Source organism: Photinus pyralis, unplaced genomic scaffold (genome assembly GCF_008802855.1).
Source record: "Photinus pyralis isolate 1611_PpyrPB1 unplaced genomic scaffold, Ppyr1.3 Ppyr1.4_LG10, whole genome shotgun sequence".
NCBI classification, from domain to species: domain Eukaryota; kingdom Metazoa; phylum Arthropoda; class Insecta; order Coleoptera; family Lampyridae; genus Photinus; species Photinus pyralis.
In genome coordinates, this window is record NW_022170250.1 from 11,633,637 (window position 1) to 11,661,067 (window position 27,431).

At 42.6% G+C, this 27,431-nt stretch overlaps 1 protein-coding gene across 4 annotated transcripts in view; it reads right to left on the reverse strand.

The window, feature by feature from the left end:
- Positions 1-763: 763 nt before the first annotated feature.
- Positions 764-27,431, reverse strand: part of LOC116161024 (fasciclin-3-like) — a gene marked incomplete at its 3' end in the record, with an annotated part of 83,546 nt that continues 56,878 nt past the window's right edge. For 2 of the 4 annotated variants that reach the window (XM_031474207.1, XM_031474209.1), the window contains 8 exon segments: positions 764-877; positions 3,996-4,028; positions 4,080-4,221; positions 4,269-4,456; positions 5,348-5,542; positions 5,591-5,722; positions 5,771-5,921; positions 5,972-6,138. In XM_031474207.1, coding sequence (XP_031330067.1) covers positions 764-877; positions 3,996-4,028; positions 4,080-4,221; positions 4,269-4,456; positions 5,348-5,542; positions 5,591-5,722; positions 5,771-5,921; positions 5,972-6,138 — 1,122 coding nt within the window. 4 annotated transcript variants of the gene reach the window in all.

Below are 27,431 nucleotides of genomic sequence, written 5' to 3' on the forward strand. Positions count from 1 at the left end.
AAAAAATAAAACGGAAATATAATTTATCACCGAACGGGACTGGAATGTCGAGTATTTTAAGTACTTAACCTGCAACCTTAAACTAAAACGATTTTACGATCGGCCATATATAAACTATGGCAATTTTGGAGCTGCGCTGTCGGCAAGATCGGTAACACACTAACATGCAACGGACATCGCTAATCTAACGATAGGAACGAGAACTGTCTGATGCGTCACTTGGTCAGCCTTATTTTGTCATCATTCACACAGAGAGAATTTGAAAACATTCACTATATAGATCTAAACGTTAACTTTAGGTCTCTCAAACCGCAGTGTCTATCTTTTTTTCGGCGTCTTTAATCACAATGTTATTCCCGTTAATGTACTCCTGCGACGTCTGATGGTGCGGATTGTCGACACCATCACCGCCGCCGAGCCCCTCGTTTCCAGCGTCGTTAGTCTCGCATCCGGCGCCACTCGAGTAGTCAATCACACGTTCGCCTCCTACAAACAAACAAAAGCTAATTTCTGCATTCTCAAGGGGAAGGCAAGGATGAGAAGCGAAAAACAATAAGAGTAAGCGAAACTACTATACAGACTACGGTTCGTCATGCACAATATCTACACATGCTCAACTTACCGCATACTTGCCTTCAAGAATTAGCTTTTATTTGTTAACAAGAGGCAATCGATTATTAAGGAGTCGCACGCGTGCGATGCCAACATTTAGACACAGACAGACAGATAAGATATAAATACGCGCGCTATGTTTGACACCTACCTGAGAAGCACCAGCGTCCCGTCACCCGCGCGAAGATCACCAGGAAGACGATGACCAGCAGCAGCAGCACGGCGACCACGATGCCGATAATCGACAGCACTCCCATCTCCAAATCTGAAAGTACGAAATCGTGAGCAACGCGAACGGTAGACGCATGACCAACAAACACGGGCATCCCCTACCTTCTCCGATGCATGCACTTTATGATTTTAAAATGACGACCTAGTGCAAAAAAGTTCTAAAGGCATAGTGAGAAGATTGGTATGGTGGAGAGCACAATTTCCACATGTACCGCTTTATAGCGAACGTGAACGAAAGTATGTCTGGCGATAGCAAGTATTGGGGAAAGCACGAGCGGTTGCCACGATCTCTTGGGACCTAAAAGCTTCCATTGTGTTTAAAGCCGTGACGAAAATGCCGATTTCCGATTGGTTATTAGTGCACGCCAGTAGTCCGATTCGTAGCAAGGCCTTGCATTTACAAGCGAATTTACCTGAGGGAACATTTTCAAATTGGCGAACCGCTTTTCTAATAGAAAACGGGATTCAATAAAATGCAACAGATCTTTGCTTCCGGAAGTTCTGCATATTTTCACTTCCGCTTCCGCATCCGATTCCGCTATTTGATAGCGGAAGGTTTCAAATATGGCAATGTGAGCTGCGGGCTCTGATTGACCGATCGGGATAGTCCGTGACGTGAGTCGTGGGGGGTTTGTTAGTCGAGCAGGCCGTCAGACGTATTGCGACCTGTTAGCCTTTGTTTACTTTCATTCCTTCCAGATTTATAATAGTATTTTACACTTCCGCTGTCGCAAAAAAATACGTTGTCCGATTCTGCTTCCGTTAAAACACTTCTGTTGCATCACTAATGTAAAGTCAAGATGAATAAAACGAAACGAAGAGGCGGCAAAATGTATAGACATTGGTAAAAGGGAAGACGTTATGTAGATCAAGGGAGTAAACAAGGAGGGAGGAACCGTGAGGAAGGAGAGAAAGATCGTGAAAAAAATCACGTGCGAAATTAATGAAGGAAGTGTGGAAGAGGATAAAAGTTGAATGAGAGCAGAAGGAGCGAAAAAGACGACCGAAAGAATATTCAGAAAAGTGAGAAAACGCGCGAAGAAGAACATGAAAGAGAACACACAGAAGAATACGGTACAGATCTGTGAAGGAGGGTTAAAGAAGACGTGGAGAAAGATGAGGTTGGTTCAATAAAAAAAATTGTGATGAAGACGAAGACGCAAAAAAATAAAGCACAAGGCAAAACTGAGGCAAGAGAAAAACACGGAAAAGACCAAGAGAATGAAAAGGAGAAGCAAGATAATCGTAGACGAAAGAGTCTTAAAGAAGACGTGAAGAAAACAGAAGAGAAGAACAAAATGAAGAAAATAGAAGATCCAAACCCATTATGGTTTTAAAAGAATTTTCAAGAAAAGGAAGTTTTGATCTTCTTTGCTGGGGGTTTTTCACCCCCTCCCTTCTGCGCAATAATCTTATCGCCCTATTAATTCCCTTTGGAATTTAATTTTAACCACTTTGCTATAGTAAAAGGGCGAGGCGAGGCGGCGCAGCCGCCGAAGCCGAAGCTATGTTCCCTATTGTATTCTTTTTAGTACAGTAAAGGACATAGCTTCGGCATCGGTGGCTGTCGCCGCCTCGCCTCGCCCTGTTGCTGCGGGAAATTTGTCAAAACTAAAACGTTCTTTCCAAAGGGAATTTATAGGGCGAGGCGAGGCGGCCCAACCGCCGAAGCCGAAGCTACGTTCCGCTATTTGTATTCTTTTTAGTACAATAAAGGACATAGCTTCGGCTTACGGCGGCTAAGCGCCGCCTCGCCTCGCCCTAGCTTGCTACGAGACAAGTTGTCAAAAACTAAACGTTCTTTCCTAAGAGAATTTTACAGAGCGAGGCGAGGCGGCCCAGCTGCGAAGTCGGAAGCTATGTCCCAATTGTATTCCTATTTACAGTTGCGGCGCCTTCGCCTCTCGCTGGCAAAGTTGTCGAAACTAAAACGTCACTTCCGTAGGCAAATAACAGGATGAATCGACGCCCGAAGCTATGTCCCTATTGAAGTCTTTTTAATATAATAAGGAACACAACTTCGGTTTCGCCGCCTTGCCTCGTCCTGAAACTGCGGCAGTTATCGAAATTAAAACGTCACTTCCAAAGGGAATTAACAGGACGAGGCGAAGCGGCGCAGCCGATGAAGCCAAAGCTATGCGGAAAGGGAAGTGAAAAATATGCAGAACTTCCGCACTTGCCGAAACGGAAGCAGAGGTCTGTTGCATCGCTAGTCGAGATGAAGGGGGCGAGAAGGAAGTACGCAAAAGGCATCACGTAAAGGAAGTTTAAAATGGGCGCGAAAAAAGGAAGAAAAGATACAAAAATCATATACGCAAAGAGGACGTAAGAGAAGTGTAAACAAGACGCGAAGATGCGGTCAAAATCGTGAAGAAATCAGGAAAAGACAGTGAAGGAGGCGTACAGAAGGACGCAAATGAGGTCGAAAAAGATTAAAGAAAAAGGTCGTTAAAAGGGCACGAAAGGGGCGACGGGAGGAGGAGTGAAATCGTGAAGATCTGGAATAAAGCAAGCATGAAATCTTGAGGAATTTGGGAAAGGCAAGAACAGCAGCAGAAGACGGAAAGGAGGCTGGAAAAATGTCACAAAATAATGTCAACTGCTTATGTTTCCCTAATAGTGCACTTGCCTCCATCTCTTAATTAACAAGTATCAGAAACACTAGGACTAGGTCAATGATATTCAATCATAGATCTAACGAGCACCTAATAAGGGTTTAGGGAATCAACACAAATACCAGGAGAATAGCACAGAAGAGTGTACTGGCTTTAACAGCTGCCACCAAGGGCTGTGATAAATCCACGACTAATATAGAAGTAGTAACAGGAGATCAGCAGCTTATTAACTGCTAAGGAATTATTTAATGCTTTAAATGTAAGAAGTATCAGGAGTACAGAACCCTTAGTTTACATTAACAAGACATCAAACGGGCAGCATCTAATGCATTTTACTCTCCTACTACCTCAAGGAAGTTTCTAATTGATACCACACTGTAACAAAACATTCACAAAATGAAGCGAGAATACTTTTTAAAGTAGCATCAGGAGCACAGAAGGTGTAAGACCTTCTCTATTATCAAAAATTCGAAAGCTTTGATCGTAACAACTTCATGCACTAAATCTACCGACATGCGCTCGCCGACGGGTACTTACAATTAATACTTTCCCTAAAAAACTTTTTAAACCCTGCAAAAACGCACTTTGTTCATTGCGCACGCGCAAAACTCCTCGACTTACCTTCCGGCTCGGGACTGGTCGAAATTAAGATGACGTAATCCTGACTTCCCATGTCGTTGTAGACCTTGAGTATGTACTGCGTTTCGGTGTCGTGCTTTTGAATGTCGGCGATGATCAGGACCGCCTCGTACAGGCCCCGTCCCTGAAAACAGAGTTGAACAGAGGCGGAACCGAGCGGAAGGTACTGACCAGGTCGCGTATTTCCTCGGCCATTATGCGGCCGGTGCTGTCGTGACCGCCCGCCTTGATCGTTTGGTCGCGTATCGTCCACTCGAGGTGCGGCCGGGGGTTCGCCTCGATCACCAGTGAGATGATGCCTTCTTTGCCGAGACTGTAGCCGAACTTGTCGATTGGATTTAGCTGCGGAATGGGCGCGTCTAGAAAAAGAGTTTTTTTGAGTGTCTATTATGTTCTCCTGGTAGCCAGAGAATTCTTTACGATTCTCTGTGTATTAAGAAACAAAAACCTCCTCTAATAGTAGTTTAGGAGATTTAAGTGAAAATAAAGCATTGGAACATTTTTCTAGAGCACAGAGATCGATTTTGTTCTCCTGGTAGTTTAGAAAACTGTGGCTAAACTGAGCCAGGTTTCCTCGACAAGAGACAAGGAGTAGTGTCCCTTTTGAATCAGACTAACTGAATTAGGAGAACAGAACGGAATATCAAACCAGGCTTGAAAATTGTCTCTATTAGGACACCAGAAATCATAGAAGTAGTACGCGCGTTGACAAAACCGTTCTTGCGTCTTTACTAATTAAAAAAACAAATGTCATTTCTTATTTAGACCATTCCCCCACTCTCAAAAAACAAATATATTAGGAGCACAGCATTTTATATAAACCGCATCTCAGTTTCTTCCGGGAGTCTAGAAGTCCAAGAAGCTCTGGAGAGGAGTTCGGAATTCGGAAAAAATAGAAAATCCCTTTTTCGGAAATTGTTTTAAGACCGTGTAATTGGTTCTGAGCATTTTGGAGGGAGCGTCAGAGATTTGGAGATATTCCACACTAATGAAGAGCTGGTATCGGGTGCAGAGAACGAAAATTTATTTTACATAATTTAAGTATTTGGTAATTTAGAAGGCTAAAGGCCCACGAAGACTGTCTTTATAACAAATTAATGTACCAGGATCGCAGAACCAATAAATTCATTGTTACAGAAACCTGATCTCAGTCTCGTGATAAGAAGAATTAATCAAGAGACTAAAAGTGCAAGAAGCTCCGACTGGCCGCTACAAGAAATAACTATCAGGAGAGCAGAAAGCATACTTACACGTCACATTCAATTGTCGATACACAACGTTATTGCTGGTCAGTGCAGGATGATGCGCGACGCACTTTAGCGCCTTTCCATTGTCCGACGGGCGCACCTCCTTCGTCAGATTCTGGAAAACGGTCTGCAGATCGCCCCGGTTGCCGTGTATAATCGTCGGCGGCGAGAGAAAACCGTTCGGTATCAGCTCGTCATCTGCAAACGAGATCGGTACAGATCGCCAGACGAAGTCTTTACCCTTACCTAAGTACCAGGAGATGTTGGCGGCCGGTCGCCCGTCACGGACTATGCACGTCGCGTGAATGACGTCTCCGACCTTATACGCCCAGTAACGATCCGAATTTTGTATCTCAAGCTGAGGCGGTCGGGGCTCCCCTAAAAATTCCATTTAGAACTCTTCGGCGTGAGAAAATCGCGACTTACTTGCGACTATTAGGCGCATCGTTGCCGAGGACTCCTGCGATTCGGTGAGTAAGCCGAGCGTGCACTTGATCTCGCCGTTGTTCTCCTCGTTTACGCTCTCGAGACTCAGACCGCACTGCCCCAAGTGCAGGCCGCTGCCATAGTAGACCGCCTGAAAGAGGAGGCATCAAGCTAAAGTCACTCCGGCATTTCGATACTTACCCCCCTGTAGGGCGTCTGGTTCGGATTCAAGTTGAGTACATTGAGACCGGGCACCTCCATCCTGCAGTACTGGAGGTGATCGGCCACACGACACATAAACGACACATTCTGATGTGGAAGTGCGAGGATTTCTTTCGGTTGCACGTCGATCTCCACGGCGAGGTATCCTGAAATTAAAGCGCGCGTTAGTTGCGTAATCGTAAACGACCCCACGATACCGTCGTCTAAATCGGGGGACGCGCCCAGAACAGGTGCGGCGAGGGCGAAGTTTTCTTTTCAAATTTGTTGAACGTAAATTGGATGAGACGTCGCGTAAAGCCTCCAAAGTTTACCCTTTAATTAAAGCGCCAAATTCGGGAGGGATTTTGTATTGCAGGTAATTTCGGTCGTCAGTGTGTAACAAGCAAAGAAAATTATAGGCTTCCTGCCGGATTTAATAAAAATTTCATTAGCCGCAAGTGCGTGGCGGGGGGGGGGGGGGACTTAATTATTCTTATGAAACTTTTCAATGTCTCCCCGATGAATGTTTCGGAGGGACAATGAATTGTTCTTTTCGCCCGTTTTTGATAAATTGTTTGCGGGAGGTAATTAATTTCGGTTAATCCGCAGCTACCATCTACCGCCGATAGATGGCGATACGATCTTCATTTCACCAAAACGTCGAATGCACATCACGAAAACTTTGTTCGGAAATTATTTTCTGTTTGTATCAAGAAAGCATACTATTTAGTGTTATATTTCTTTACACTTTCATATGTACCTGCCATCCTGATCAATCAGGAGAACAGAATGTATGAAATAGACAACATTAAATCACATAATAATCTTTTCTAAACAATATCAGGAGAACCAAACGTCAGAAAGTGTTATTTTTAATTAAATCTTAGATTCTGGTATTATGACGTATTGATTTTCGAAAAGATTTGTATCAGGATAACAATACTTAGGTTCTTAGATTTCCTCACACCCCTACATGTTCTTGTGATCCTGATACAACAATGTTTGAGAAGCCGTTGGATAATAAATTATTTCCTACACCCCTTCGGTTACCTTTTTACATTCCTATGACAACAATAGAATCATTTCAAATTTGTATCAGGAGAATATAAAATATCAAAAAACTCTTTTCACACAAAAATTGAATAAAGAAAACATAGTACTTGAAGAAACCCCCCAGACCCCCCGGCTACTAACCCACCCCATGTTTTTATCGATCGCCATGTTTTTGATGAATTTTTAGAGAATGTCAAGAATTTTTCCTTTTCTGGAAGATAAACACACGAAAGTTCTAGGGCTGAACGTTGTGGGTAGGGACGTAGTACCAGGCGGTCTGGGGGGGGGGGGGTTATAGAATACCCCCAGCACAAAGGAAGAATCGATTACCTTGTCCTTGGAAACTATGTTACAGTTTCAAAAGAGGGTCATCACATTTTCGTTTCCTGGGGGGTATTCCATACCCCAGTACAATCCCCCCCCACCCCCAAAATGAAGGACGATCGCCATGTTTTTGATGAATTTTTAGAGAATGTCAAGAATTGTTCCTCTTATCAGAGATACATACACGAAAGTTCTAGGGCTGAACGTTGTGGGTAGGGACGTAGTACCGGGGGGTTCTGGGGGGGGGGGGGGTTATGAATACCCCCCAGCACAAAGAAGGAATCGATTACCTTGTCCTGGAAACTATGATGACAGTTTCAAAAGAGGGTCATCACACTTTTCGTTTCCTGGGGGGTATTCCATACCCCCCAGACCCCCCGGTACAATCCCCCCCCCCCAAATGAAGGACGATCGCCATGTTTTTGATGAATTTTTAGAGAATGTCAAGAATTTTTCCTTTTCTGGAAGGAACACACGAAAGTTCTAGGGCTGAACGTTTTGGGTAGGGACGTAGTACCAGGCGGTCTGGGGGAGTATAGAATACCCCCCAGCACACAGAAGGAATCGATTACCTTGTCCTGGAAACTATGATGACATTTTCAAAGGAGGGTCATCACACTTTTCGTTTCCTGGGGGGTATTCCATACCCCCCAGACCCCCCGGTACTAATCCCCCCCTCCCCCAAAATGAAAGACGATCGCCATGTTTTTGATGAATTTTTTAGAGAATGTCAAGAATTGTTCCTCTTATCAGAGATACATACACGAGAGTTCTAGGGCTGAACGTTTTAGGTAGGAACGTAGTACAGGGGGGGAGGGGGGGGGGGGATGGAAAACCCCCCCAGCACACAGAAGAGATGGATTACCTTGTCCTGAAAACTATGATGACAGTTTCAAAAGAGGGTCATCACACTTTTCGTTTGCTGAGGGGTATTCCATACCCCCCAGACTCCCCGCTACCCCCAAAACGAAGGACGATCGCCATGTTTTTGATGAATTTTTGAGAATGTCAAGAATTTTTCCTTTTCTGGAAGATAAATACACGAAAGTTCTAGGGCTGAACGTTGTAGGTAGGAACGTAGAACCGGGGGGTCTGCGGGGGTATGGAAAACCCCCCAGCACACAGAAGGGATGGATTACCTTGTCCTGAAAACTATGATGATAGTTTCAAAAGAGGGTCATCACACATTTCGTTTCCTGGGGGGTATTTTGGGGAACGATCGCTCTGTTTTTGATGAATTAGAAAAAAACTATTTACCACCGACCTCCAAATGCAAATGCATCTCTGTAAGCCTGATACAATAAAAACGTATTTACATCCTGCATTCCTAGTACTCTGATAGAATAGTCCCATTTACATCTCCACACGCTGTTATGATACTGATACAATCAGGAGAACATGCGGCCGTTGCACAATAAAGTAAGTAAGTCATAATGTCAAATTTGTATCAGGAGAATATAATACGTTAGAAACTGTCAAGACTATTTAGCATTTTTGCCTCTTGGCTTTCGCGCGAGTCTAATTATAATAATGTTCGAAGAAAAGTATCAGGAGATCACGAAAATCTTATGATTCTGATCAGGAGCACATGCGGCCGTTGCACAATAAAGTATGTCATAATGTCAAATTTGTACCAGGAGAATATAATACATTAGAAACTGTCAAAACTATTTAGCATTTTTACCTCTTGGCTTTCTCGCGAGTCTAATTATAATAATGTTCGAAGAAAAGTATCAGGAGATCACGAAAATCTGATGATACTGATCAGGAGCACATGCGGCCGTTGCACAATAAAGTATATCATAATGTCAAATTTGTACCAGGAGAATATAATACATTAGAAACTGTCAAAACTATTTAGCATTTTTACCTCTTGGCTTTCTCGCGAGTCTAATTATAATAATGTTCGAAGAAAAGTATCAGGAGATCACGAAAATCTGATGATACTGATCAGGAGCACATGCGGCGGTTGCACAATAAAGTATGTCATAATGTCAAATTTGTACCAGGAGAATATAATACATTAGAAACTGTCAAAACTATTTAGCATTTTTACCTCTTGGCTTTCTCGCGAGCCCATTTATAATGATGTTCGAAGAAAAGTATCAGGAGATCACGAAAATAAATTATTTACTATTTTCATCTTGCATTCCTTATATCCTGACGAAAATTCTATCAGGAAAACATAACAGTCAAATGTCGTATAAGATTAGCATTAGGCGCCAATTGTGATCAGAATCAAATTCCACAATAAAATTTAGTATCCCAAAGGAACAAGAAAAATACAAGCAAGAACATATACATACGTTTTACGTTATTTCCCGCAATGTAATAAAATTGTGCCCCTTAACGAAGACGTCGCAGTAGATGTACGCACAAATAAATATTTTCCGCTAAAATAAAACGTTGCGAGGGAGTATTCGGCAATCGATCGACATCCTTTTTCCTGCTCCCGGAACTAATTTTAGTTTTTATCAAGTTTTGATATTGGGTGCATTACGCATCGGCATTTAATCTCTTTCTCCTTTCTGCAGGTACCAATGATACAGACTTTCGAAAAGTATTAGGAGATTATGATTCAAATAAATTTGTTTCTCTTTCTATGACCCTGATACTCATTACTTTGGTATGTTTTCCCAATGTAATATTCGTATTTATGGAATTTTTAGTATTAGGAGAATATGAGTCATCAACAACTTCTCTGCTTCTGAAGGTGAGATTCGTTTGGTATTAGGAAAGCATGAGTTGCAAGGATCAGGAGAATAGTTTGCCTAATCTCCTGATAGTTTTTGGGCGATTTTAAAATACAAAAGACAGCGTCTAATTAGTCGCAAGAACAACCGACGACCTGGCTGATTTTAATCTCCTCCACTTCTCCACCGAACTAGGCCGTAATTCAACCGAACGGCTTTGTCTCACATCAAAACCGGCAAACTTAATTAGCGGCGGCTAAATGAATTTTCATATACCGAGCGATAAATTAAGTATCTCTCGAATTTAGATGAAAAGCGAGACCGGAGCGAAACGTATCTTTTTCGTATGGAAAGGCGCGTTAATAAAAAATTCATGAAACGAATCATTCCCGGTCAGCCGAATTCTACCCCATTAAGATCTCGCAGGATTTTGCTTAATTAACTTGTAAATTATGGAGGACGACCGCGCCGTCGCTCTCCGAAATGGTAATAGAAAGTACGGCTGATCATTATTAATAAGAATTTAAATTTGCTCTCAGGTTTTGTAATTCGTTTCTTCGGCTCGGACGGCGGCGAAGACGCGGGGCGTCGTTCCTTTTGAGGGAGCTCGTGCATGATCCGACGCAATCTTACCATTAACTCGAGCGAGACGATCGAAAATTTCTCGCAATTTCGACGGGAAAAAGTAGCAATTTGCATTAAAGTTAAAAATCCGCCTTTGCGAACGCGTCCGCAATTACCTGCCACACTATGTTCTCCTGGTACCAATTTTATCATGATTGCAGAAACGCTACGTGTGATGTGTTTTTCTAAAACATTTCTTTACCCGCTACACAATTAACAAAAACTTTCTACTGTAATATGTTCTCCTAATACAAGATTTCAAAAAAACAGAATATGGAACTAGGTTGTAATTTCTTGACGAGCATCCTTATATGCAATACGCTCTCCTGGTACAAACTTTTCTTTTAAGAATCATATAAAGACCACAGAGAGGCGAGAAAGTGTGAATAGAATGTAGTTTCTTAACCTCTTGGCGCGCCAAGCCACCCGTCCAAAATATATATCAGGAGCACAGCGAAGCGAGAAAGTGCGAATAGAATGTCATTTCGCAACCTCATAATGGATCAGGCTCTCCTGGTACAGAATTTTTTGCTAGAAAATCATTATATCAGGAGCACAGTGACACGAGAAAGTGAAAATGGAATGTAATTTCTTAACCTCTTAATGCGTCATGCTCTCCTGAGACAAAACTTTCTTTTAAAAATCATAGCAAGAGCACAGAGGCGAGAAAGTGCAAATAGAATGTAATTTCTTAACCTCTTGATGCATCATGTCCTCCTGATCCAAAATTTTCTTTTAAAAAATCATATCAGGAGCACAAAGTGAATAGAATGTAATTTTTTAACCTTTTGGCGCGTCATGCCCCACAACCAAAAATTTTCTTTTAAAAAAATATATATCAGGAGCACAGCAAAGCGACAAAGTGCGAATAGAATGTAATTTCGCAACCTCATAATGCATCAGGCTCTCCTGATACAGAATTTTTTGCTAGAAAATCATTGTATCAGGAGCACAGTGAGGCAGAAAGTGAAAATAGAATGTAATTTCTTAACCTCTCGATGCATTATGCTCTTCTGAGACAAAACTTTCTTTTAAAAATCATAGCAAGAGCACAGAGAGATGAGAAAGTGCAAATAGAATGTAATTTCTTAAACTTTTGGCGCGTCATGCCCCCAGATCTAAAATTTTCTGTTAAAAATATATATCAGGGGCACAGCGACGCGAGAAAGTGAGAATAGAATGTAATTTCTTAACCTCTCGATGCAGTATGTACTCCTGACCCTAAAGATTCCTTTAAAAAATCATTGTCAGGAGCACAGCAACGCGAGAAAGTGGAAATAGAATGTAATTTCTTAACCTGACACAAAATTTCCTTTTAAACAATCATATCAGGAAAACAGAGAGGCGATATAATGTGATTTATTAACCTCTTAATGCATCATGCTCTCCTGAGACAAAACTTTCTTTTAAAAATCATAACAAAGAGGCGAAAAAGTGCAAATATTATGTAATTTCTTAACCTTTTGGCGCGACATGTCCCCAGACCGAAAATTTTCTTTAAAAAAGTATATATCAGGGGCACAGCGACGCGAGAAAGTGCGAATAGAATGTAATTTATGAACCTCTTAATGCATCATGCGCTCCTGAGACAAAACTTTCTTTTAAAAATCATAACAGGAGCACAGAGAGGCGAGAAAGTGCGAATAGAATGTAGTTTCTTAACCTCTCGATGCAGCAGGTCCTCCTGAACCAAAATTTTCCTTTAAAAAATCATTGTCAGGAGCACAGTGACGCGAAAAGAATGTAATTCCTGAGTGATCGTGAGTTATTGACAAGATTTTTTTCTCAAAAGAATTGTAGAAAAACTGCAGAAACGCGAGAATCCACAATTCCACCCCGAATTGTCGAAATCTTCCTCATACGCTCCTGATACTAAATTTCTCAGTGACCCTGAGTGGCTTCAGAATTGCGAAAAGGTCCACAATTCCACGCCTGATGGCTGAAATCCTTCTCATGCGCTCCTGATACTCAATTTCTCAGGGACCGTGAGCTACTAACCCAAGACTTTTTTTGGTAAAAAAGGAAGGTAATACACTGCCTTTTTTTGAGGCCGTAGAAAAAAATTGTCTGAGATCGACCGGGAAAAAACGTTTTCTTATGGAGTTTGGCCCGTAGAATCCATAATTTCAAACAGTCCCAAGATTGGACCACTGGATCAAAACTTACAGCCCTTTGAACTTTTTCTCGAAATTTGTATTTGGTCCATAACTTTTGATTGAGAAGTCTGATCGAAAATGTACGATACTTGTAGCGAAACTGCAGAAACGCGAAAAAATTTTTCTCATGCGCTCCTGATACTCACTTTCTCAGTGACCGTGAGATACTGACAAGACCTTTTTCTCAAAATAATTGTAGAAAAATTGCAGAAACGCGAGGAGGTCCATTCATTGCCGAAATCTTTCTCATGTGCTCCTGATACTAATTGATTAGTCAACCGTGCGCAACTTTTTTATTTATGGGACGATTTTTCCGAAACTTTCACCGTCGGTGCTAATTTGCCTCCATGCCAACAATAACATTTTCCGACGAATCTCTTTCCTCAGGTCGCGAGGAGAAATAAACGAATGCCATTTCGATAACTCGCGCGGCACGCAAACGGGCGGGATTCCGCATTGATGAAGCAAAAACTATGGGGGAAGCGGGGGATGAAAAATTCGAATCGAATGTTTTCCTTTTACACCCCTTATCGTAATCATAACTCAAAGCGTATTGTTATCCAAAAATGGCCATTGTTCGACGACCGGTAGGGGGCGTTTTATTTATGTACGTCATTTTTTAGCAACGATCGCCCGTAGTAACGCGATACGCGAATAATTAATCAATAAATTGATTGCTTTCGAGACGTCACCGAGACGAAATTAATGCCGCTTTAGCCTTGATTAGAATAAAATCGACAGCATTGTAAATTACCCTCGACTCTTTAAATTACCCCCTTCTTAAAGCAGCGCGGGCGACTTTTGCTCTATCAAATTGATAAATGCGGGGGGGCTTTCGAGAGATATATACAGTCGGAACTTTGCGTGATTGATGGATCGCCGCGGCCGTCGTCGTTTCGAAAATCGAAATTCGCGCGCCCCCGAGGACGATTATCGCAATCGCCGCCGCCGCCCGCGCCGCTTTTAATAGAAACTTTTATATCGGAAAAGTTTCGAGAACTCGCAGGCCGCGTCATCCATTAGCCTTTTTTAAAAAAAAATCAAAGACACGCCAGTGATATTCAAATCATGAAGGCGGACGCATTAAAATTAAAAGAAACGCTCCCGTTTGCGCGCATTTTTATTTGTTTTTTTCCATCCCCTCAATCACTCACGAGCGCGATATTAAATTACAAAATAAGTCGATAAAAATTTTTCAAAATGAATACTTAATGTATTTTTCCGTTTGTGTTCATTTGCCTCGTTTTTTAACGTTGTCTCGATACTTTGCCTTTTACGCTTTAAATTTAATAAAAAGGGGCATTGAGAGATTTGATGCGATCACGTCGCAAACTTCGTCAAACTCGGTCTTGTTCCCGATCTTTTATTATTAGTTTTTCAACCGCCCCCCGAACTCGAATATCGCCCCCCTTTTCGTGTGTTCCAAATAAGGTACGACAAAAGGCTTTCGGTTAATGTAGCGGAACTTTAACGGAAATTATATCGTTTTTACGCCCAAACTTTCGAATATTTACCGACTTCATTTGGTTAAAATGGCGTAAGTCAGGCGAATTCGACATAAATACTTCGTACACGCTCTCTGACCTATGCGTTTGTCATTTCTCAACTAAAACATCATGGTCTCCTGATATAAATTCTCCTTTTGAAGTTAATGTATCAGAAACAAAAGAAAGTAATAAATTATTGACTCTCAAGCCTTCAAAAACTATAACAAGATCACAAGGTAATTTATTGACGGGCTCTTTCTTTCACTATCATGATCTCCTGATATAAATTTTCCCTCAAAAGATTGATTAACTTTTCTATCAACATCGAATTCTAATTTTTCCCCCAAGTTAAGTTCCATTAAGATAATGAGGTAAAAATTATTAACTAACACCTGCCAAAGTATTATGTTCCCCTGATACCACTACCTTTTTTTAAAAATAAATGTATCTCAATCGATCAAGATGGTGGAAAAAGGAGGTAATTCATTTAGGAATCATATCATGATCTCCTAATAGAAAATGTTCCTCCAAATGTATGTGCACAGGATCACAGGAAATAACATTAAATTAAATTAGTTATCTTGGTTATCTTTCTTTAAAAATGATCATAGGAACTCAAGGGTGTGTAAATAAGAGGTAATTCATTGAAAAACACCTCCTTTAATATCATGATCTCCTAATACAAAATTTCATTCAAGAAGGTATTTAAAACAAAAGATTTAACGTTTCTTTGCCCACAAGATTTTCGTGCACTAGGGGATATTGAATACCCCCAGGCCCCCCGGCTCTACAGTTTTCCTCAAAAACTTAAGTGCGACCCCCAGTTGGTGAATGAGCATTCTAAGGGCTGAACATTTCGAGGAAGAACGTAGCAACGGGGGGTGTGGAATACCCCTCAGGGAAAAGGGAAGATTTAACGTTCCTTTTCCTGCAACTATCATAAGATTATCGTACACTTGGGGATATGCCTTACCCCCAGACCCCCCCACCCCGGTTGGTGGTCCTTATAAAAAATTTGAATAGGCGTTCTTAGGGCCGAACGTTTCGAGAGACAACTTAGCGCAGGGGGGTCTCGGGGGTATGGAATTCCTCCCAGGAAAAAAGAAAAATCTAACGTTCCCACGAACGTTCCTTTTCCTACAACTATCATTAGATTATCGTACACTGGGGGGTATTCCATACCCCCAGACCCCCCGGTTGGTGATCCTTATGAAACATTTGAATGAGTGTTCTTAGGACTGAACGTTTCGAGGGAGAACGTACCCCCCAGGAAAAAAGAAAAATCTAACGTCCTTTTTCCTACAACTATCAAAAGATTATCGTACACTGGGGGGTGGTATTCCATACCCCCAGACCCCCCCCCCCGGTTGGTGGTCCTTATGAAAATTTGACTGAGCGTTGTTAGGGCGGAACGTTTCGAGGGAGAACGTGCCCCCCAGGAAAAAAGAAAAATCTAACGTTCCTTTTTCTACAACTATCATACGATTATCGTACACTGGGGGGTATTCCATACCCCCCAGGCCCCCCGGTTGGTTGTNGACGTCGGAAGGGGGAACCGTCAAAGGAAATGTGGTAGCCCCCGACACGATCTTCCTGATGGTGGAGTCAAATCTTCAAACGCGAATTGCGGGTGAACGGGACGTCGGAAGGGGGTACCGTCAAAGGGAATGTGGTAGCCCCCCGACACGATCTTACTGATGGTGGAGTCAAAACTTTAAAAGCGAATTGCGGGAAGCGGTTAGTGAATGTAGTAGCCTTCGACAAGATCTGTTATTGATGGTTGAGTCGAAAGTGGCTAATAGAATACTGATCTGCCACACAAAAATGCGCTTCTGCCACACAAAAATGCGCTGAAGTCCCTTCGATCTCAAACGAGGACTTTGATAATTTTTTTAAAAATAAATGTATCTCAATCGATCAAGAAGGTGTCAAAAGGAGGTAATTCGTTTAGGAATCATATCATGATCTCCTAATAGAAAATGTACCTCCAAACGTATGTGCACAGGATCACAGGAAATAACATCAGTTTAATTAAGCACAAATTAGTTATCTTGGTTATCTTTCTTTAAAAATGAATTGATCATGGGAACTCAAGAGTGTGTAAATAGGAGGTACCTAATTCATTGAAGAACACCTCCTTCAATATCATGATCTCCTAATACAAAATTTCATTAAAAAAGGTTAAAACAAAAGATTTAACATTTATTTGCGTACAAGATTTTCGTGTACTAGGGGATATTGAACCCCCCCCCCCTCCCCCGGCTCTACAGTCTTCCACAAAAACTCTCATATGATTTACACAATGATTTTTGGAAAGAGCCCAGCGAACATGACTCCAAAAACATGTGGGATATGGGTGGTTCTTTATGAAACACTAATGAGAGTCCTTAGGGCTGAACGTTTCGAGAGAGAACAACGTACCTTTTCCTACAACTATCATAAGATTATCCTACACTGGGGGGTATTCCTTACCCCCAGACCCCCCCGGTCGGTGGTCCTTATGAAACATTTGACTGAGCGTTCTTAGGGCTGAACGTTTCGAGGGAGAACGCACCCCCAGGAAAAAAGAAAAATTTAACGTTCCTTTTCCTACAACTATCATAAGATTATCGTACACTGGGGGGTATTCCATACCCCCCAGACCCCCCGGTTGGTGGTCCTTATAAAAAATTTGGATGGGCGTTCTTAGGGCCGAACGTTTCGAGAGACAACTTAGCGCAGGGAGGTCTCGGGGGTATGGAATACCTCTCAGGAAAAAAGAAAAATCTATCATAAGATCATCGTACATTGGGGGGGGGGGATTCCATATCCCCCCAGACGCCCCGGTTGGTGAGTCTTATGAAAAATTTGAATAAGCGTTCCAAGGGCTGAACATTTCGAGGAAGAACGTAGCAACGGGGGGTATGGAAAAAAATTATTGTATCAGGAGCACAGGAAATCAAGAACGTGTAAATAGAAGGTAATGCATTAAAGAACGGCTTTTCTCACATATCTCCTGAACGTATCAGGATAACAAGAAGATTTAAATAAGGGATGGCTTATTTGCAAACACCTTCTTCGTGTCATGGTCTCCTGATACATATTTAAGGAAATGCACCAGGATCGCAGAGTTTTCTTGATATAAATCTTTTATAAACCATTGTATCGAAAGCGATGAAGTCGAGAAGGATGCGTGTCGAGGACGGGAAGGGCGCGTAAATTTTGAGGCGATGAAAATATAAGGCGAGTTCGGCATATAAATCAATGGATTCCAGCTGGCGTAGGTGCGCTACTCCCCGCCGAGGATTGTCGAAATTGTACACACGACGCGAAATGAAGACAAATGAGGAAAATTCGGGTCGGTGACTTTCTAAAGCCAAGAAAAGATAAGAAGGAGGAACAGACGTTTTAGAAATTACAAACGTTGCGAAACAGAGACGGTCTAATTTCCTCCCTTCCTGTCTATTTTCGTTAACGCTCTCGCCATCAGATAATGCGCGCGTATTAAATGTCCCTTTCATTTCATAAATTGCCCCCCCCCCCTCACCCCCTTCCAAATTGTCAGTCTCACCGGCTGGATTTGGAAAAGTTTCAATGGAAAAACGTTTTTACACGCGCCTCTTTAAAATATGCAGATCTTTTTCAAATCAAGAGAAAATTCAATTTGAAAAATTTTGGCTTTCGCATACGTAACAAGCCGGTAACAATATGTATGTAAATTTGCTAAGAGATATGTGGAGAATTTTACTCTAAATGTCGGAGGCGTCGTCGCGCCGAGATTAGACTGGTGCCCCGCGTCGCTCGCGGGGTGCCACTTATGGGCCCCGCGTTGACGGCGGCCAATTTCTTAAGAAGCGGATTACACCGCTAACGCGAATGGGGCCAAATTGAAAAGTGTAATATATTTCGACATTGACGAATCGTCGCGCACACGCTCCAAGTGTAAAACTAGCTAGCGCTTCATAAAAATGACTGTAACGGCAGTAGTCGCGGTTTGCGCCCGAACGAGCTTATAAATTTCCGTCTGCGTTTGACATCCCTTAGGAAGATGATAGATTAAGACGTCGAGCCGAAGGTACATAAACGATGAGCCTCTCGATTTATATACGGACAGCCACTCGACAGGTAGCGTAAAGTTCGAGCTTCGATTCTCGCAAAATTATTACGGTCAACGCGTACAAATTTAAATCGAAGTCCCCGCTCGCTAAATTATTCAAGAGATGCAACAATTTCTTTCAGTTTCCAATTTCTGTTGGATCGTCAGAGGACGCGCGATGAGTACGTGAACAAAGAACAAACGAGTTCAGAGCCGGACTCGCACATTTTTACCATCGGTCGCACCGAGTGTATCGTTTTTAGAGAAATTCACTTTTAGAGCGTTCAGACGTTTTACCATCGAAATTGGTCATGTTATCCTGGCAGTCAGAAAATACTATAGGTATAAATTTTTAAATATAATCTGTGTGAATTAGGAGCTCAAACTCCCGCAAAAATATCGGGAGTACATGATGGACCGTCACTAACACCTCAGCACTTTATTTTAGCACTTTTGAATCAGAAAAATATAATCTGTGAGGGAGTGTGTGTGCTCCTAATCCACAGAATATCGGTTATCAAACTCATTGATTACCAGGAGGACATGAGGGACGAAAAGGTATCTTTCTATTACTCCCCTATTCCCCCAGACCCTCCCATGGTAAGTTCTTTCTTCCCGAAAAGTATAATTAGAGCCATGAGAGCAAAATGTTGTTTGAGAGTGTTACCGGATTGCCTGGGGGTATGGAATACCCATGAAAATGCAGAAAGTTTATAGGAAAAGGAGTTATCGGGTCCTCCTTTGCTAAGAGTGCCGCTGGAGAGTATTCCACACCACCCAGACCCCCCGGTATTACGATCTTTCTTCCCAAACGTATTGTTAGAGCCATGAGGGCAAAATGTTGTTTGAGTGTTTTACAGGGCGGTCTGGGGGGTGGGGAATACCCATGAAAATGCAGAAAGTTTATAGGAAAAGGAGTTATCGGGTCCTCCTTTGCCAAGAGTGCCGCTGGGGGGTATTCCATACCCCCCCGGTATTACCAGCTTTCTTCCCAAAAGTATTGTTAGTCATGAGGGCAAAATGTTTTTTTGAGAGTGTTACCGGGGGGTCTGGGGGGTGTGGAATACCCATAAAAATGCAAAAAGTTTATAGAAGGAGTTATCGGGTCCTCCTTTGCTGAGAGTGCCGCTGGGGGGTATTCCATACCCCCCGGTATTACGATCTTTCTTCCCAAAAGTATTGTTAGAGCCATGAGGGCAAAATGTTTTTTTGAGAGTGTTACCGGAGGGTCTGGGGGGTGTGGAATACCCATGAAAATGCAGAAAGTTTATAGGAAAAGGAGTTATCGGGTCCTCCTTTGCTAAGAGTGCCGCTGGAGAGTATTCCACACCACCCAGACCCCCCGGTATTACGATCTTTCTTCCCAAACGTATTGTTAGAGCCATGAGGGCAAAATGTTGTTTGAGTGTTTTACAGGGCGGTCTGGGGGGTGGGGAATACCCATGAAAATGCAGAAAGTTTATAGGAAAAGGAGTTATCGGGTCCTCCTTTGCTGAGAGTGCCGCTGGGGGGTATTCCATACCCCCCAGACCCCCGGTATTACCAGCTTCCTTCCCAAAAGTATTGTTAGAGTCATGAGGGCAAAATGTTTTTTTGAGAGTGTTACCGGGGGGTCTGGGGGGTGTGGAATACCCATAAAAATGCAAAAAGTTTATAGAAGGAGTTATCGGGTCCTCCTTTGCTTAGAGTGCCGCTGGGGGGTATTCCATCCCCCCCAGACCCCCCGGTATTACGATCTTTCTTCCCAAAAGTATTGTTAGAGCCATGAGGGCAAAATGTTTTTTTGAGTGTTTTACCGGGGGGTCTGGGAGGTGTGGAATACCCATGAAAATGCAGAAAGTTTATAGGAAAAGGAGTTATCGGGTCCTCCTTTGCTGAGAGTGCCGCTGGGGGGGGGGGTCCCATACCCCCCAGACCCACCGGTATTACCATCTTTCTTCCCAAAGTATTGTCAGAGCCATGAGGGCAAAATGTTTTTTGAGAGTGTTACCGGAGGGTCTGGGGGGTATGGAATATCCATGAAAATGCAGAAAGGTTCCAGGAAAAGGAAGTTATTTGTTTGAAAGGAAGTTACTGAGAGGTCTGGAATCCCCCCTCCCCTCCCCCGGTTATTTGCAGAATACGCTGCACGAGCAGATCGTGACAGGAACGAATTATTTCCTATTTACTGCTTAAGGGCAAAATTTATCTCCGAAAATAAATGACCCAATCATCGACCGCATTCTTTCAGTTGATATGATTGAATTCCCGCAATTAAACGTAAGACAAGCCATTCGAGCGGAGTCCGGCCCTGATCGAGATCACCTTTTCAACGTCGTCTGAAAAGATCAGCGAGCGCCGAAACAAAGCGAAAAGCAGAAAAAAAGTGAGGTTAAAGAATAATTCAAAAGAGGTAGGTACGCCCGATAACGATCTCCTTTTCAATTTTCACCTGCGTTCTCGCATTATGAAAGCAAAGCTTTCATTAAAAAAAAGCTTATGTTAAATCAAGATAACTTTCTCGCGCGCCTCTATTTTTAATAACCGGCGATGAGGGCGTTTGGGAGGGGGCGAGGGTCAGGGATGAAACAGTGAAACAAATTAAAAACTCCAGTCACGTTTTCAATGAAATGAAAGTTGTTAACTGAAGTTCTATTACATTTATTCGACACTCTCAGGCCCGTATGTACATAACGCGATGGACTTCGAGATCGAAATTAAATCATATCACGGACTCGCGCGCGGTTGTTTATTAGTTTTTGATTCGCGTTTATTAGGCGCCCGACGCGGGGGCAGGCCGCCGCGCCGGTCGGAATTGGCGCCCCGACGTGGGGCCGCAGCGTCGACCTTTACAAAAAAAATAAAGACACAGATTTTTACGACGCCGAGAATATCGGATTGTAACGAAAATTTGGGTTTCGAGCTGATGCCGAATTTCATTCTTTCTTCCCTTAGATCTACTTTACATTTATCGTCTTATCGCGACGCTATAAAAATGAAACACGACGAGATTATCCTGCCGCTTTTAGGGGATTGATTCTTAAGCGACCGGCGAGAATTTTCCACGGCCGATTTAATACGTAGGTAGGAAATATGTCCTTTGATTACTTACAGACGCGAAATTAGGCAGAAATGATCGATTTTTTGCAATTTCAACCAAACACGAAAAAATAGATCGCCTTCTGTGACGCCTCAGAATGGGCCTACACGCATGGGCACATAAAAACATCAATGTTAACAGCCAAATCGAAAATGGGTACTGGGTATTTGGAGCTCTTATTATTTTTTAAAATTTCAAAAAAGTTTTGGAATCTTGAAAGATTAGATTTTGAAAAGATTCCCAAATTAAGCATTTAAAATTTTTTAAACTGGGTCTCATGATTTTGTAATTCGGGAATCCCAAACCCTCATTGAGCTAAAATCACGATTACCAAATTTTGACTAGACTAGATAAACTTTTTTGAACTTTGAGATTCCAAAATTTTGAATCTGAAGATTTTTAAAATTTGGGATTCCTATGATTTTATAATTCGGAAATCTCCAGCCGTCATTGGGCTAAAAAGGTCTTCAAATTCCAAACAAGTTTGGATCCTGAGAGCATTAGACTTGGCGAATTTTTTGAATTTTGAAACTCGCAGTGAGTGAAATTTTTAGCGCATTTTTGAAAAAAATACGCTATTATATTCGTCATTGCTGGCAGGCCGGCTGTCCGCGTTAGATCTCCACAACTACAATAGCTAGAGACTTCAAATTTTCACTAAAAGCTTTCTGCTATAGTGTAGATGTGCAGGCACTACTCTATTTTGAGTTAGATTACTTGTGAAATCGATAATTGAAGAAAATAATTTCGATATGGGTTTCGGAGGTGCTATAATTTTACCGTTAGATAGCGCTACCAGTATAAAAACTTATTATTTACTTTGTGATTTGTTTTACAAAATGAAGACGTACCGTCAATTGAAATTAAATAAAATTAATTATTTAACGCAGCCAAAATGACTCGTGAGATCGATAATTTTAAACTTCGCTAATAAAATACTGACCTGCATTACCAAAAATGCGCTTTAATCATGCATATGCTGATTTACAACTTGTTTGTTATAAAATTCACAAATTTTGATCCGAATTTTAGATCGGTAATCATTTCTTAATTTGGGGCTCGACCAGGACCAATATTTCAAATCGCGTTTAGCTTGGGTCGATATTGGTGCAAAGAGAAGTACTGCCGATGGACAAAAATCCTAAACCTTAATTGGGCTAGCCGCTAGATGCATGATCTTCAAACATTCCAAAAATTTTTGGATTCTTAAAGGAGTAAGTAGTTCTGGATTTTTTTAAAATTTGAGATTCAAAAAAGATCCCAAAAGAACAGTGCGAAGTAGTTTGAAAGGGACGAATTTGTTTTCGGAGAACGGAATTCCCTGGGGATCGGGCGACTATAATTATTTCATTGTCTGTTAAGTACGGACGTGATTGTCGAAAACCGCAAATTGACCGCTTTTATTTTCATTAAACGAAGCCGCTCTCGCGACCGCAAAAGTGACAAACCCGAATGCGATCAATCAGCGTTTCGGAAACGAGAAGAGAATCGTTCGCGACGAATTAAGCGCGGCGGAAGTGACGTCCCGTCCTTCGACAATAATTAAAACGGTCGACCCGTAACTTACCTTCGGTCGAATGCAGCGGCGCGACGAAGTTTGACGCCCCGAGCGAAGAGCGTTTACAATAAAGGAACGAAATGTCAAGGAATTGATTTTCCGCTTCACTTCTCTAAAGCGAAAGTATTTGTGACGTACCTGAAACAGAAAGCGATTTTAGAATATAATTAAATTCGGAAAAAAGTTAACGGAAACGCCGCCGTAAAAAAAAATGGGGGAACGAGAGGTTAATTAAACGCGCGCGAGCTCCCCCTAATGGCGTTTGCGGTTTAAATGGCATTGTAACGCGGTTTTTGAAAACAGCCCCCCCCCTCACCCCCCCATCTATATTCATCAACTAAACATGTTTCGCGTCTCCGACATGCAAGAATTTAATTTGAAATTTCCATGCGAAAATGTAACTCACCTCACCGGATTGCATAACTAAAACTAAAAGTTCCCAGAGACACGCAACTGAATGCACCATTAATGCGAGCGACAACTGAAAAAGGGCTTACATGCACTGATTAGTCGTCGCTCTCACACATTTTACGCTAATTGTCCCGTTTCTCAGCCCGTAATTTTCCAAAATTTCAACCTGCTGTATATTTCCATATTATAAAAGACGCAACGTTTATTAAGTCCCATATTTTGAGAATTTCAAACGAACTGAATCTTACATCATTAATGCGCGACGCTTCAAAACCGACCGGTGACGTGATCATGGTCTCGCACCCTGTAAGTGGATGACCGAAACGTATTCTCCAACGAGAGGACAATAAAAGCAAAGTAAAAAAGTGATCTCAAAACTTCGGGGCGGTATTGGTATCCATACCCCCCGGTTGCATACTCTCGCCCAAGTGCTTTTGGAACTTTTACCGCAATTTTTAGAGACTATCGAAGGTGAGTTCTTAGGCTTAAACATTGGGTGTGGGAAAACGATACACCGGGAGGCCTGGGGGGGGGTATGGAATACCCCCCAGCAACACATACAACCCCATTGCAAGAAAATCTTAGACCTACTATTAAGGTTTTCGTGTGGTGGGGCGGTATATATGGCTGGGGGGTATTGGTATTCCATACCCCCCCGGTTCTATATCTCCCCCAAGTGCTTTTGGAACTTTCACCGCAATTTTTAGAGACCCCCCCCCCCCCCCCCGTAACACCTAAACTACATTACAGGAAAAATCTTAGACCTACTATAAGGTTTTTCAGTGGTGGGGCGGTATGTATGGCTGGGGGGTATGGTATTCCATACCCCCCCCCCCGGTTCTATATTCTCCCCCAAGTTTGACCGCAATTTTTAGAAATCTTCGAAGGTGAGTCCTTAGACCTAAACGTTGTGTGTGGGAAAACGCTGCACCGGGGGGTCTGGGGGGTATGGAATACCCCCCAGCAACACATACAATCCCATTACAGGAAAAATCTTAGACCTACTATAAGGTTTTCGTGTAGTGGGGCGGTATGTATGGTTGGGGGGTATTGGTATTCCATACCCCCCGGTTATATATTCTCCCCCAAGTGCTTTTGGAACTTTCACCGCAATTTTTAAAGACTATCGAAGGTGAGTTCTTAGGCTTAAACATTGGGTGTGGGAAAACGATACACCGGGGGGGCTCGGGGGTATGGAATACCCCCCAGCAACACATACAACCCCATTGCAAGAAAATCTTAAACTTACTATTAAGGTTTTCGTGTGGTGGGGTGGTATGTGTAGCTGGGGGTATGGTATTCCATACCCCCCCGGTTCTATATTCTCCCCCAAGTGCTTTTGGAACTTTTACCGCAATTTTTAGAGACCATCGAAGGTGAGTCCTTAGGCCTAAACGTTGTGTGTGGGAAAACGATGCACCGGGGGGTCTGGAATACCCCGCAGCAACACATAAAACCCCATTACAGGAAAAATCTTAGCCCTACTATAAGGTTTTTGTGTAGTGGAGCGGTATGTATGGTTGGGGGGGTATGGTATTCCATACCCCCCCGGTTCTATATTCTCCCCCAAGTGCTTTTGGAACTTTTACAGCAATTTTTAGAGACCATCGAAGGTGAGTCCTTAGGCCTAAACGTTATGTGTGGGAGAACGATGCACCGGGGGGTCTGGGGGGTATGGAATACTCCCCAGTAACACATTCAACCCCATTACAGGAAAATCTTCGAACCACCGTAAGATTTTCGTATAGTGGGGTCGTATGTGTGGGAGGGAGGTATTCTATACCCCCAGACTGCCCGATTCTATATTCTCCTCCAAGCGCTTTTTGCATAATTTTTAGAGAAACCATCGAAGGTGGGCCCTAGGCGTAAACGTTGCAATGGGAGGTCTGGGTGGTGTGGAATACCTCCAGCCACACATACCACCCCATGGCATGAACATTTTAGAACCGTACTACTCGGCACCGAAATACTCGGCTTTCAGACGACCCGTAGCCGAGTTGTCCCGAAACCGAGTGCTGACTACTACGGGGCCGAGTCTTCCTGTACCAATTCCATACCCCCAGAGCTACGTTCCCTCACAAAAGGTTCTCCCTAACTATTCACAATCGATAGTTGCCTATTGAAAATTATATACCCCCCCCCCACACAGTGTAGTGGCTGGGGGGTATCCATAGTCCCCAAACCGGTTCTACATTCTTCTTCAAGTGCTGCATTTACGCCAAAATTTTTAGAAAGAGACCATCAAACGTCTCCTTGCGGCCCAACGTTTTGTGGGAGACCATAGTACGGGAGGGAGGAGGGGATCTGAAATACGCCCGAGTGTTCGAAAATTTTATGAGTGTAAAGAAGTCGAGTAAATTAACAAGACCACCATGTTCCCATACATCAATTTTTCCAGGATTTCATGGGCGCAAAATTCCAGGTTTCTCATTTCATACTTTCAAGATTATAAAATTGTAAACGTCCCCAGTTAATTCACTACTAACACACTTTCAACACTTAAAGGGCACGGCACCAGAATCTGGGGTTAGTTTTCTTTCCTCTTTTGCGATTATTGCTCAAAAAGTAGGACAGTTGAGTGACTATCCCCTGGACTGTCACTTCAGACGTCGAACTCGTAACTAATCGTTTTGCAGCTGACTGCATTGCATATTAATCACGACTTTATTTGGTGCGAACCTGAGAGCCATTTCGATTGTTTCACCCAAATCAACAGATCCGCAAAAAATTTCGTTCGACATCCCCATTTAGCCACGCCCAGTACATCGAAAAAAAGGTCGATATCTGCCCATCGCAATCTTCATTAGACGAACATCGATGAAGGTTAATCGCCGTTTCGTTTCGAATTGGCCCTTATTTTATGTTCCGGCGCACTTTTCTCTCGAACGGAAAGAGGGACGTTTAATGCGCGATAAAATTGAATTTCAACTGTTGAATAAAAATAATTAACAGCGTAAAAGCCAATGGGCCGCGTTCGCCTCGTAATGCGATTCGAAAATGAAATTTCTGTACGCCGCCGGTGCGTAATAAATAAAAAAATAAAATCGCCTCGGGGCGAGCTCGCTGTATATTAAATAAAATCAAACGTCTTTTTTTCTACTTCTCGAGAAAGAAAGTATAGAAAACATCTGAGCTTTAGAGATTTGAGATGATGATCGTAATAAAAGAGAAAACTTTGTTTCTGTTAGGCGGCGCTCGCGGTAGACGGCGTAATCGCGAACCTCTGGGGAACGGGGACGGTTTTAGAAAATCTCGGCGAGGACGAGTTTTTCAGGGGGAAAAAATTACTCCACTTGATTACGTATTTATATTAAATCCGCGCACGGAGGACCGCTAAGGGAAAGTTTGCCTCGACTGCTTCGGAGCGATTTATGTGCGCGCTTTTGTTTGAAGACGCATCGAGAAGTTCGCATTCATAACGTGCAGCAAGGCGTGTATTTTGTGTGTTATTTAGAGGGGGATGCATAATAATAATCCCCCGCGGATCGAGACAAAGCAGCTTGGCGTTTCTCGATTATATGACAACTTAGAACAGTTAAATTACGCTTCGCCTTCCTTTGTGTTGGTTACGTTTGTGCCTTTTGAGCCAATCGCTGAATGCGAGAGAGGTTAGAGAAAGAATCTCACCTCCGCCGCCGCGATTATTGTGACGTCAGCGGAGAGCAACAGCAAACGCGAGAAACCGCACGTGTAAAAAAGGTGACAGCTTTGGCACATTTTTATACCCCGAGTTTAAATCGTTGGGAAGGTGGAAGTTCACCGCACTATACCCACTTCAAGCGCTAAAAGCTCTCGAGTACTTTAAGTGCTTGTTAATAAATGATGAAACGTTGTGCCTGCGAGATGCATTCTCGTACACGATTTCCACTTGCCATAAAACTACCTTCGCTCGCGTGTACGTTTTATTTACCTTACATTTTTTATCCGCTCCGAAACATAACCTTCCATTCGACTGTTTCCAAAGTTACACCTTTAATGCGCACCACCTCAAAACACACCA